The 12,169-nt window shown below is 37.9% G+C and overlaps 1 protein-coding gene across 2 annotated transcripts in view; it reads left to right on the top strand.

Moving 5' to 3' along the window:
• LOC104577807 (phosphoserine aminotransferase) overlaps positions 1–11,902 on the top strand; it is a 41,308-nt gene extending 29,406 nt beyond the window's left edge. For both annotated transcript variants that reach the window (XM_088522073.1, XM_088522072.1), the window contains 7 exons: positions 642–711; positions 1,701–1,906; positions 3,345–3,517; positions 4,543–4,712; positions 8,393–8,521; positions 10,496–10,633; positions 11,267–11,902. In XM_088522073.1, coding sequence (XP_088378199.1) covers positions 642–711; positions 1,701–1,906; positions 3,345–3,517; positions 4,543–4,712; positions 8,393–8,521; positions 10,496–10,633; positions 11,267–11,372 — 992 coding nt within the window. In that variant the 3' untranslated portion in view covers positions 11,373–11,902. The remainder of the gene's footprint in view (positions 1–641; positions 712–1,700; positions 1,907–3,344; positions 3,518–4,542; positions 4,713–8,392; positions 8,522–10,495; positions 10,634–11,266) is intronic.
• Positions 11,903–12,169: the final 267 nt, after the last annotated feature.

The following is a 12,169-nucleotide window of genomic DNA, read 5'->3' as shown; positions in this document are numbered from 1 at the left end:
AGTGCTGCCCTCAGGAAGAGATGTCTTCTATAGCACATGCCTATATGACTCACTCTTCAGACGCTGCTCTGCAAAACTTTGTGTGTGTGCAAACATGCTCGGCGTTTTCCTGAACCTGTTTGGTTGTTAAAACTGTGTGCAGCACAGGGCAATGTGGATTTGGATTCATGTTTAAATCAATTGTATATTCTTACAAATAGAAGAAAGAACAAGGGTTTGATTGATGGAATTAACACTAAGTGACCCAGTTTCTAATTATGATCATAGCATGAAGAAACTGTGTTAAAAAAACATAACAAAGCAAACCGCAGTGCTGCTATGGGAGTTAGAGTGTGGTAGTAGCAGAAAACACTGTTGCAATATAGAAAAGTTGCACCTTGCTAGAGAGTACTTTCTTCATCCATCCCTGGATTGTTTCCTGGGACAGGAAGGAGGTGAGAATATGAAGTATGAACAAAATGGATTTATATGGGTTTGGACAAGGTGGGTAGTGTAGGGCTTGCATGGATATTTAGGAAATTTCAGCAAAAGGGGAGTCAGCACTGGGAAAAGGGATCTTCAGGTATTTTGAGTCTGCAAAAAATAGAAGGTTTGCTTCATGTCATCTCTCTTTTTTCTTTCTTTATTTCCTTCCACCCAAGAAATGAGCCACCGTACTTCAGATTTCACAAAAATTATAAATAAAGCTGAAAGTCTCTTGCGTGAATTGCTGTAAGTGCTTTTCTTTGTGCTTATTTTTATTTTATTCATGGGGAGATCTTTACTCCTTGGAGGTGAAAGGACCTGTTTTAGATGTTCTGATAAAAGCTGATATTCTTGAAGAAAAATTTGGTCTTCCATTTGTCTGATTCCAGTTTATTTGAAGATGAAAAAGGTCTTTTATTCATTTAACACATTTTTACATCAATGCACAAACAAGTTGACTTGCTTCTGAAATTTATATCTTTGTTGGGTTCATAGAATTAATAAAGTTCAGCATTTTTTTAAAAGAAAAAACTACTTATTTAAAGAAATAAGTAGTTTTTTAAAAAATAAATATTTCAATCAGTAAGGTTGAAAAATACATGCTTGTTACTTGTCTGTGTTAGTTAAGACTATCTGTTGCTGCAGAAGTGTAAAGGAGGTCTGTAAAGCAATAATCAATCCAGTTTCACTAAAATAAACTTTATAGGTCATTGTAAAAAACAACCATATCAGGAAGCCCTTCCTGTATGCAGTGTGGTACATTCTAAGCTTCAGAATACATTGAATATGGGAATTACTGAACAGCTCTTGCAGCAGTTAATGATTCTTTCATATGAAGATATAAAATCAAGATTGAGGACATAGAAATATTGACAGAAAAGCTTTTATAATGACATCAATAATTTGAACATGTGATTTTTGTGACTTAGTAAATTATATATGCATGTTTTGTGTACAGTTACACTTGCAAACTTTTAACTTTGTCACTCAAAGATGAAATCCACTGTATGTACTTTGGTCTGCATTTCTTAGTTTCATTGATTTCCTATTAGGCAACAGCAGACAAAACTACATTTGAGTATTAATTTTGTTGCAACATCTTTCAGGTTTGTGTATGTTGGGCTAGAAGAGCTACTCTTGAGTGAGTTTGCTTATTGCTTGTTTCCACCATGTTTTTATCAATAAATATCAATCTCTTTTGGGGATAAAAATACATGTTTATTTCTTGCATGCAGAAATATACCTGAAAACTACAAAGTTATTTTTCTCCAAGGAGGGGGATCTGGTCAGTTCAGTGCAGTCCCCCTCAATCTCCTTGGTCTAAAGGAGGGAAGACATGCAGACTATGTGGTTACTGGAGCTTGGTCAGCAAAAGCAGCTAAAGAAGCAGAGAAGTATGCCAAAGTGAACATTGTCCATCCTAAACTGGGAACCTATACAAGTAAGTTGATGATTACATCCGTGTGAAACCTTAGGTTTTTTGAATTGCTCCAGGAATCGGTCTGTCTGTTACAAAATGTTAGCTAGTTTAGCGGTTGGCTGCCTAGCACTTGAAAATGGCCAGCCTCATCTCTCCGTGTTCATGCTTGGGAGATCAGGCAGGGTGAGTCCTGAAAGTAGGCTGAGCAGTTTCTAGAAGATGTGAGGTAAGAAGCAATTGCGTATTGATAGGAGGAGTGACTTGGGCTGTCTGAGGAGACATCAGTTTTAAATCACTTTTTAAGTTATTTCTTAAGTGCTAGGCATTTTGGAAACATATTTGAGATCTTATGCTTTCCTGCCCAGGAGCTGAGAGATTTTTCTTCCATTCCCTTCTTTTGAGGGTTTCCAAACCCGGGTTTTCCTACTCTGTATTCTATCTAACAGGAAGTTCTGGAATAGGCAAGGCACTTTCAACTTTCTTAGAGCTTGTCATGGGACATGATACAATTTGAAATATAACCACAGCGTAGGAGGAAAGTTACTTGTAATTTAGCCACTGGGAAATTTTATGAGAAAGATTATTTCAAGGATGTTTACATGTATATATTACCTTAAGTGTTATCTGGGAACATAAATAATCATATATCTTCTCTTCTTGGCAAATAAATCAGAACCAGGTGTCCATGCTCTGGCTAGTCCGGAACATTTTTTCTTCTCTTGGGTCAAGCTGCACCATACAAACTGGAAAGAGTGACAACAGGAAGGATAAAGAGTATCTCTAGTGTGAATTACTCTGTTAACTTGCAATTGGGGCATTCCCTTGGGTTTGTTTCCCCCCAGACAAAGAAAAGAATTGAACTGGTGTCTTCCTCATCCGGAGGGAATGCATTAACCCTTTGGCTGCTGTAAATAAGAGATCTTAAATAAGAAATAAGATATCTATAAATAAGATGATCTGTGCTGGGAGTGCATGCAGAGAGTGAATATTAGTTTTGCAAATCTCTTGCAGGGTAGGTAAACTCATGTTCAACTTGTGAAATACTGAAATGCTTTTGGGAATGCCCTGAAAGAGACCTTTGGAGAACTTCAGCAAGGAGAATTTGGGTGTTACTATGTTTATAAAGCCATGTGGAGGATTCTGAGATAAAAGTGCTTAAATTCATGTGAAATTCTATTTTAGATCCTTAACACAGTGGTTTATAATTCATAATTTGAGACTGCAAACCTGATTTAAAATCCCTTGAGGAGGAAGGACTTGCAAACAGAAGGTCTGCACGTTTGATGATTCTCTCACCACAGAGAATTTTGGGAACCCACGGGTATATTTTCTTTGTGGGCGGATTTAACAAAATCAGTCCTGAGTTTGCATTTTGGAAGTCCAGTGTTCAAGTAAAACTGCATGCAAGGAAAATTACTTGTTTTCAGTGACCTTTGGTTGTCCTTTTTGTCTGTCTCAGAAATACCTGACCCAAGCACTTGGAATCTTAATCCAGATGCGTCTTATGTGTATTACTGTGCTAACGAAACCGTTCACGGGGTAGAATTTGACTTTGTACCTGATGTCAAAGGAGCAGTTTTGGTTTGTGATATGTCATCAAACTTCCTGTCCAAACCTGTGGATGTTTCCAAGGTACTGTATCAGACAGAGTAACTCCAGAAAGCATTTTCAATCTTGTCTATATATCCGAGGCATACAGGCATCTGTAAAGACATGACTGGCTGGAGTAGCTGAACAATGAAATCATTTAACCAAACCTGATTTCTTTATTTGGTATCTGAAGAATATAAACATTGAAATTTGAAATTGCAGATCTGAAAGTTATATGTTATATTATTTTTAGGAAAAACATATTGAATTGTATTGAAATAGTTCACGCTATTACCTCTCCAGGATTCTTTGTTGACTGCATTGCCTTGACTGATGCAATAACTGACAAATTGTATTTAGTCTGTAGATAGTTTAAGTGGTTATAGCAAGGTATTGAATTAGAATTTTTGATCCCGCCTCAAACATGGCCGCTTCTAAGCCGTAAAGCTTCCTTGCTTCAATTACTGTCTCTATTTCTTGTTTGTAAAGTGCATTATAGTGGGGAAATGTTATCGACTTGTGAACTAAGGCAGCAGAGCATTTGACTTTTCTTATCCATGTGAAGGAAAAGGGACAATTGCTAGCATGTTCATCTTGGCTTATCTGATCTGCCTCTCTTTGAACAGATAAAGCATGTGATTTCTCTTCTGAAATGCCAGATTAGTTGTATATATTTCTATTATTTATTCATAAACTTGTTGGGCGTAGTATGAAATGGAGACAGGCTGCCTTGAGAATGATTTGCAACCACTAGATAATAATCTGACAAGTTACCAAGGAATTTGTTGAGATGAACTACCTCGGTTGAATGAAGATACAAGCTTCTGATAATAGGTTCTGATAATAGGTACATGTTAATACTTGGTATAACAATTCTATGATAACTGGAATTCTTTTTGAAATCAGGATATCTCCCCTTTAACCCACAAATTGCTTTTCAACATATTCTCCAAGATGTTCATTTTATTTGTATGCCTGTTGTATAAAGATACTGGTTTATTATGCAGTTGTAAGATCAGTTAGTGACTGCATGTAATAAGTCATTTCTTTTCTCCTTTCTGTTAAAGTTTGGTGTGATTTTTGCTGGTGCTCAGAAGAATGCCGGCTGTGCTGGGGTTACTGTTGTAATAGTCCGCGAGGACTTGCTGGGATTTGCACTGAAAGAATGCCCTGTAGTACTGGATTACAAAACACAAGCAACAAATGGCTCTTTATATAACACTCCACCATGCTACAGGTAATTTATCCCAGTATTTAATATCCTTTATTCAGAAAACTGCTGCACTGCCACCTGCTGCTGCTGTTCAGAAAAGTTTTGAAAATGGACTATGATTCCTCCAAGAACCTTTAAAGCTGCAGCCGTGGCTTTGATAGTATCCAGCAGGACTGAACCATGAAGAACATTATACTTTCAGAAGGACATATTATGTGTAATAATTCCACTTCCAGAAGACTTGAGATCTAATAATCTGCTTTCTTAAATTAAATCAGGTCTAATCAATTCAGTGATACTGGGTCCATCACCACCAGAAAAGAATTTGGCCCTTAGTCTTGCTCCTTGAACACCCAGTCTAAACTTGGTTTAGCTGCTTCTTGAGCAAAGGAACCCAGGGCTAGGTGTGAGCTCTGCTGGCCCTGCCGGGGCTCCCTGCAGGCACCGTGGTTTTGCTTTTGCCTGTCAAAGCAGGAGAACTAAAGTTAATTTCATCAGATCTTCTGCCCCTGCATTAACTTTACAGCTTCCTTTTCCTTCCAGCTACTCTGTTGGCCTGGGACAGAGGAGAGACTACCTGATTTTATAGGCAGTGTAGGGGAAGGTGCTTTGTAACCAGAATGCACTCAGTCTCATTCTTTTAAGTGTCTAATGTCTGTATTTCAGTAATGTCTGTAGTGCAAGGGATGAGGTTAGGAAGCTAGATAATCCATTGCCTGAAAGTGAGATTCACTGGGGTTCTTTCCACAGATAAGAGTTAGAAGACTCAACATATGCTGCAAATAAATACATAGATACATATGTACCCCAAACTCGTTATCAGCATTCTGAACCTTCAGATCTCTCTGTTTTTCTTTACTGGAAACCAATTATTTTTTGTTGTTATTCCTTTTAATAATACAAGATATTACAGAAATATGTATTCTTTCAAATATTTTATGATTTTTTAAAATTTTAGCTACTTTAGCTAAACTCGCTGTAGTGAGTTTTGAAATGAAACTGTTGAACATAAAACTAAAATTAATGTTTTAGTTGTTGCTTTGCTTTATTCTCTAGTGCAGATTTACATTTCTTTAGATTGCCACCTTCGTGTATTTTCTGGCATCCAAAAATCAAACTCTGTTCTTCTACCTTCAAACTCTTTATCAGCAGTCAGGATTATAAAATCAGTATGTATGTGTCAATTTCATGTACACATAAAGCAGAGTGGACTAGAGCTTGCTCTCTCAGAATTACTGGCTCTGAACTTCTGATAAGTGGTGAAATGATGTTTTACCACTAGAAGATTTAGTTATTAAGCCAGTAGCATCTGGCTGTTATAGATCAAAATAAATATTTCAATACATTCTGGAGATGTTTTATACCAACATTCATTAAAATAGGTGTATTTAATAAAATCTGCAGATGACTATATTTTTTTCCTAGAAACATTTTTAAAATTACTTTGAAAATAACAATTCCTGCTTTTCAAGGTTGGACTTCTCTTTGGATTCGAAGAGAGAAAAGTCTCCAGTGAGACAGTTGAGATTAATACAATGCAGAATCTCTTCCACACAAAGCACAATTTTCCAAGTTAAGCTGCCTGTGCTTGATGCATATCAAATGCACCATATCATCATAAAGCCCAGCAATTTCAGTTTACAGGACCTTCCTTAATACTATCATTTATAATACAAAAACAGTTGAATTTTAAGTGTTATTAAGAACTTTCGGTGTTTCTGTATGTTTGATTCCTTTGTACACTTAACTGACCACGAAGCAGAAGCTTTATCATCACAGAAAAAACACACATACTACCCACTTAACTGTTATAAAGTTATTTCCCAGGCTGCCAAGTCGCACATTCAGTTTTGAACGTGTACTTGCACATGCCAAGTTTTAAGTCCAGCCATTCATGTTTTCCAAGTACAGAACTACTTCAGTTTGAAAGGCAAAACAAAAATTTAGTTCTGCAGCTTCTTTCTCGCTCCTGCAAAGAGTATCTAGAAAAGAAAGAGCTTCCTTGGCTGTAATTAAGTGTCTGTCTGCAATGTACAAGGTAGGGAGAAATGCAGTGACTGAACTAAAGTTGCAGTCATCAGTCTTCTTTCTGACTACTGCTTTGCCAGATTTTATTTCATGTTAGAGACCTGCTTTGGATCACATTCTGTAATCCAGAATGTCATAGAGACTGAAATGTTGGCAGGGTGCTGATCTGTTTGGCTTGGTTTTAAAATGTCTGTTCAATTTTGTAAGGAACTGGCAAAGCTTCTGAACTCTTTGTCCCTCCTCTCTCTGCTCTGTGCTTATTGAGAGCTGGAAAACAGGCAGGAAATATTAACTGAATTTGCAAAAGCTGCTTCAGCAGGACATTACATTAAATTAATGTGATGCTGATGACTTCAACCCCTTGGTTAAAGAGACCAACTTTCAAACCCTAATCTGCTTTGCCAAATTGATGGTGATTTTTTTTCCAGGCAAATCTCTTTTCTAAGCTCTGAAGGTTTATTTTGCATTTAAAATTGCTCTTGAAACAGAATTCTGACTGGTATGAAAGAAGGAGAAAAGATATCCCCCAGCTGGTTGGTTTATGAGGATCACTCTAAGGCTGACGTCTGTATATCTTAGCTATCCATGGAATTTCACTTGAGGAAGTAAGACTCAGGGCATAGGCTATGATTCACCTAAAACCTTTGCACTGGACTGGTTGGCAGCCTGCTGCTGTTGTAAGCGTAGCAGTATTGTGAACTCAAAGCCATAAGGTGCTTTGCTTATTTAAAACAGGCAGTCTGTAGCCTCTGTGATTCTGCAGTCTTTCTGAAGTGTTCAATGGTTTGCATCCGCTGAGAAATTAAAGGTGGCAGAGTTAAATGAACCTCCTGCTAGATCCTTGAGACAGAAATTTGTAGGGTTAGGTACTCTGGGCACTCCTCCTGAATCTGTAATGAAAGGATTAATAAAAGCAAACCTGTTGGAGATATGCCATGAAAATCCTGAACTGTTTATTATGTAAAGCAGTGTAGTCATGGGAAATGCCTGAACTTGAACAAGCTGAACTTTATGACAAAAGCACAAAGGCAAAATGCCTTTAGGGTTTTTACATTAGACCGGGTAACTGGCATTGAAATGCTTGGTTGGTAACAACACGAATTCATCAGGCTTCCAGGTCTGAGCTGAGCTTGAATGGTAATGAATTAAGGAGTGTAATGTGTTTATTCGTTTCACCAAACATCACTCTCCATATGAAGAAGATGTTCTGTAGAGAGAAGTAGGATTATAGTTATATTTTTAATTCTTACGAAATTGAGATTAGGCCTTTGGCATTATTAGTGCACATATATTTGAGATTCACCCCAGCACCTTTGCTAGAGCAGCTATGCTGAGGACATCCTTGGGAGCTGTGCAGGGCCAAGCGAAGCCTGCAGGATGTGCTCTTCTGTGGTGCAAGGGATCAGTAATGTCTGGTGCAACCTATCTGTGTAGCATTTGAATTTCAGGTTCCTTTATCTGGATCCAAAAACAGCGGCGGCTTAAATATGTCATAACTCAGGATGTAGTCCAAATTCTGAATGACTAATCATCTTAATTTAAAAAAAAAAAAAGAAAAAGAAAATAAAGGTAAAGTCTTTCTGTGAAATATTTAGTGGATGATTAAACAGATTTTTTTTTTTTTTAAGATTTCTTTTACAATAACCTGATTGTATAATGTTCTTTCTCTTACATAGCATCTATATAATGGGATTGGTACTGGAGTGGATAAAGAATAACGGCGGGACAGCAGCTATGGATAAACTTAGCTCAATCAAATCACGAATGATTTATGACATTATAGACAAGTCTAATGGATTCTATGTGTAAGTTACTATGTGTTTTTTTTTTCCCTGCTTGGTTTCAATGTTTGTTGCAGAGTTTCAACTTAAAATGCATGCTGCAGTCAGACTGTTAAAATTGCCTTTTCAATGTACTGAAATTGTGAGGAATCCTAGAGGAATCATCTGTGCAAAGCATTCATTTGATAACTATCCAAGGATGAGTCTCATTCCAATAGAATTTAGAGTTATCCTGCATACAGCTATTGTGAAGCATATTAAAAATACGTGTTCTAAACTTCATAAAATGCAGAAGCTGAGACAAGGCACACACGCAAACAAACAAAAAACAGATAGGCTGAAACCCCTGCTTTGTATGCTGAGTGAATGTTTTGGGAAATACATTCCAAAGCAGAGAAAGTAGCATGTGAGGAAGTTCTAGAGAGCAGTTCTTACTATCGTAATCTCTGTATCATCCCTTTTGATACTCAAAAAGATTCTTCTTTATTACCTTCTTTTGCCAAATCTTAAAACATGCACTGAAACGGTAGGAATAAGTAGTTGCAACACAAAACATTTTCATTATATATAGTTCATTTTCTTCAATTATTCCTGATGGATTTTCAAAGCAGATTTAATATTGCTTTGTTTGGGTTTATTTTCTTTTGTTTTTCAGATGGTTGTAAGGTATTTTTGAGATTGCAAGAGTCAAAATGTTTTTAGCTAAAATCTGCTGTTGTAATTTGGAGTAATTATTTTAATAAGCACTCCACTTAAAGAGCAGTGCATGATTCTGAAACTCTGCCAAAATATGTTTCTTTACCTTCAAGTATAAAATCAATAATTTTTCAAGTCAAAGTGTCAAAGTTCTAAAAGGGCAAATTAAATTTTGATTTAAAATTCAAGCTGGCTGTGGCCTTAATTAGCAAAAATATAGTTTCCTCATAATAATTAATACATTCGGCTTATCCATTTAGTTAACAACGTATTTGCCTTTGGCATTGTCATGATCAGGAATGTGATCCTACTCCAGCGAAGTCCTGAGGGCTTTTTGTAAACTGCAGCAAGAAAATCATGCCTTGAAAAAACACTTTGTGGCACATATGAAATCTTTATTTCTGCCAAGTGGGTCTTTAGGGCAGTGAGTGCAGAGCGCGGTGCAGAGGGGATGCTGAAGGGGTAATTGGGAATGCAAAGCAAATTTCCTGAAGCAGCGAGCTGTGTGCCCCTCACTGAGTACTGTACTTAGGACTGCGGATTTTTGCATCGTGCCTGTGGCTCAGAGAGACTTAGCGGAGCTGCCTGCCTGGCTGTGAGGCACCACCTCGCCTGCGGCTTCACCGAGTGGGCAGTGAGAACGGAGACTTTCTAGAGCAGGGTGCTCTGTGCCAGCCACAGGCTGCTACTGCCGTAACTGCCAACAGCTTGCACTGGGTTGTGCTGGTTTGCCTCGTGGCGCCTGGATCTTGTGAAAACTATAGCAGAGACTCAGTTATACAAATGTGGAAATGGTAACCGGGCTAGGCCTTGTTGAGGGGTGTTTTCTTGGTTGCGTCTAGATATTAAAACTTGCATCTGCGGATACTGTGATCAATTATTTCTTCGTGATAGAGATATCTGTACAAAGGAACAACTGAGGACTTCAAAAAGAATGATGTCCATTCCTTATCACACAGAATAATAACAATAGGCATGGAATGGTTATTTCCTTACACTGCGCTCTTACACTTGTTTATCTCTGTGCATTCTGTAATGGCAATCTTGGGTAGGGCCCAAGATGAAGGGTTAACAAGCTTTCCACTTAATTCATCTGCTTGGTTGAAAAAGGAAGGCTCCTTTATTTCATAGGAAGTAATCGTCTCCGATTATGGTGAAAGAAAGACCTCAGTGCTACGCAGATGCAACTGTTCACTTCCTCAAATCTGAATATAGGTATAGGTATCTGAAATCATATATAGGTAAAAACATAGATTTAGTACTAAGTTAGTTAATCATTATATTTTGCAATTTTTGCAAAAGATGCCCAGTGGAGAAAAAGAACCGAAGCAGAATGAATGTCCCCTTCCGCATTGGCAGTGTCCAGGGGGATGAAGGCCTGGAAAAGAAATTCCTTGAGAAAGCCATGGAACTTAACATGATATCTCTGAAAGGACATCGGTAAGTCCTAGACCAAGATAAATCTGTTTGTTATGTAGAATTAAATAGTGCTATGGTGATAGAGCAGCAGGCCTTGTCTGTTAACTAATCAACCTCTTTCCATGGCAAAAGTTTCCTCTAATGTTGATTTGGGAACACTAGGGACGGTACTTGGACCCTGCTGGTGGCTCCCAAACTGCTTATGCATGGTTGGAGTCAGGAGGCTTTCTTCCTCTTTTTATCTTCTTCCCTGGTTTGATTAATCAGGCTCAGCAAATGCCAAGCAGTTGGCTCTTAAGGTCAGATTCATTACTATGTGAAATATCCATTATAAATCTGGTCGGTATGGCTGCAAGAGTTTCTTCGATTAGGGTGGTGTTTGTGGTATTAAAAAAATTGATTTTTGAGGTCACAGAGCTAAGGTGATAGAGCTATAAATATCTGGTAATTACTGAGTGTGCTTTGAGAGAAAGTTTGTCTTAAAGAGTTATATGTTGATGAATATTCACATAAAATGTTACTGAACACTTTGGAGTAGGATCATATAGCTTTGAGTAGATAATGATGCTTCAGTGTTTTCTAGGATGGACAAAACCTGACTGTTTTTCTTTTGTTTTTGTTGTTGTTGATGCCCCCTTCTGCTTCCCAATTCAGATCTGTGGGAGGAATCCGTGCCTCTTTGTATAACGCTGTGACGGTAGAAGATGTTCAGAAGCTGGCAACGCTCATGAGAAGCTTCATGCAGACACATCAGTCATAAAGGCTCATGAGTTGGATCCTTGCTGCACATCTGTGGAATGGAAGCAAAGGGATTTGGAAATAACTGTGGTACTGCACAGCTGTAGCGCACAAGTTACATTGGCTTTTAGTTCTTGGGGATCTTTTAGTTAACTACATGGGATTGAGGGCCCAGCCTTGCAATGATTTGGACAACCTTGACTTCTGACTGAAGGTGAGGTTCCCCAGACCAGTCAAGACTGGTTCCAAAATTTGAAAAACAGACCACTTAATTTTTAATTAAACTGTGAGCAGCATTGAAAGATGCTGTGGATCTGATTCTGACCTTAGACATGCTGCTTTTGAAATTCACAGAGTCACTCTTTGTTCATATAGGTACAACTAAAATAAGAATCTATCCTACCATTTGAAAAGTCTTTTACCACTTTTATTTCTTGTTTGTACACTTAAATGACTTCTTTAAAAATATTGTATTCTCAATAAATTTTAGAGGGCAAATCTTGTTATAAGCCCTCCATAGAGTTTCATAAATACTAGGTAACTGCACAGTGAGTGTAGAGCTGTGGTTAGGTGTTCTCTAAGGATACTTAGCTGATTTGTCAGGTATATTCCATCCATGCGTCCTGCATCATGAGGCATTCCCAGAGGAGCTGGTATCTACATTCCTAATTTCAGGCCTTTGCATTTAGGTGTGTGTTCCCTGCATGTAATGCTATCATGACCTAGCTTGATGCAGTAGTACCTGTTAATACATTGCTGCAGTTAATGCCTGTAGGATTGGGCCCCTCTCCCCCTTTTTGTTTTTGGTGTTACCATTAA

Source organism: Tinamus guttatus, unplaced genomic scaffold, assembly GCF_059628265.1.
Source record: "Tinamus guttatus ecotype Peru unplaced genomic scaffold, ASM5962826v1 Tinamus_guttatus_pri_ptg000146l, whole genome shotgun sequence".
NCBI classification, from domain to species: Eukaryota; Metazoa; Chordata; class Aves; order Tinamiformes; family Tinamidae; genus Tinamus; species Tinamus guttatus.
This window is presented reverse-complemented; position numbering and strand designations above follow the sequence as displayed.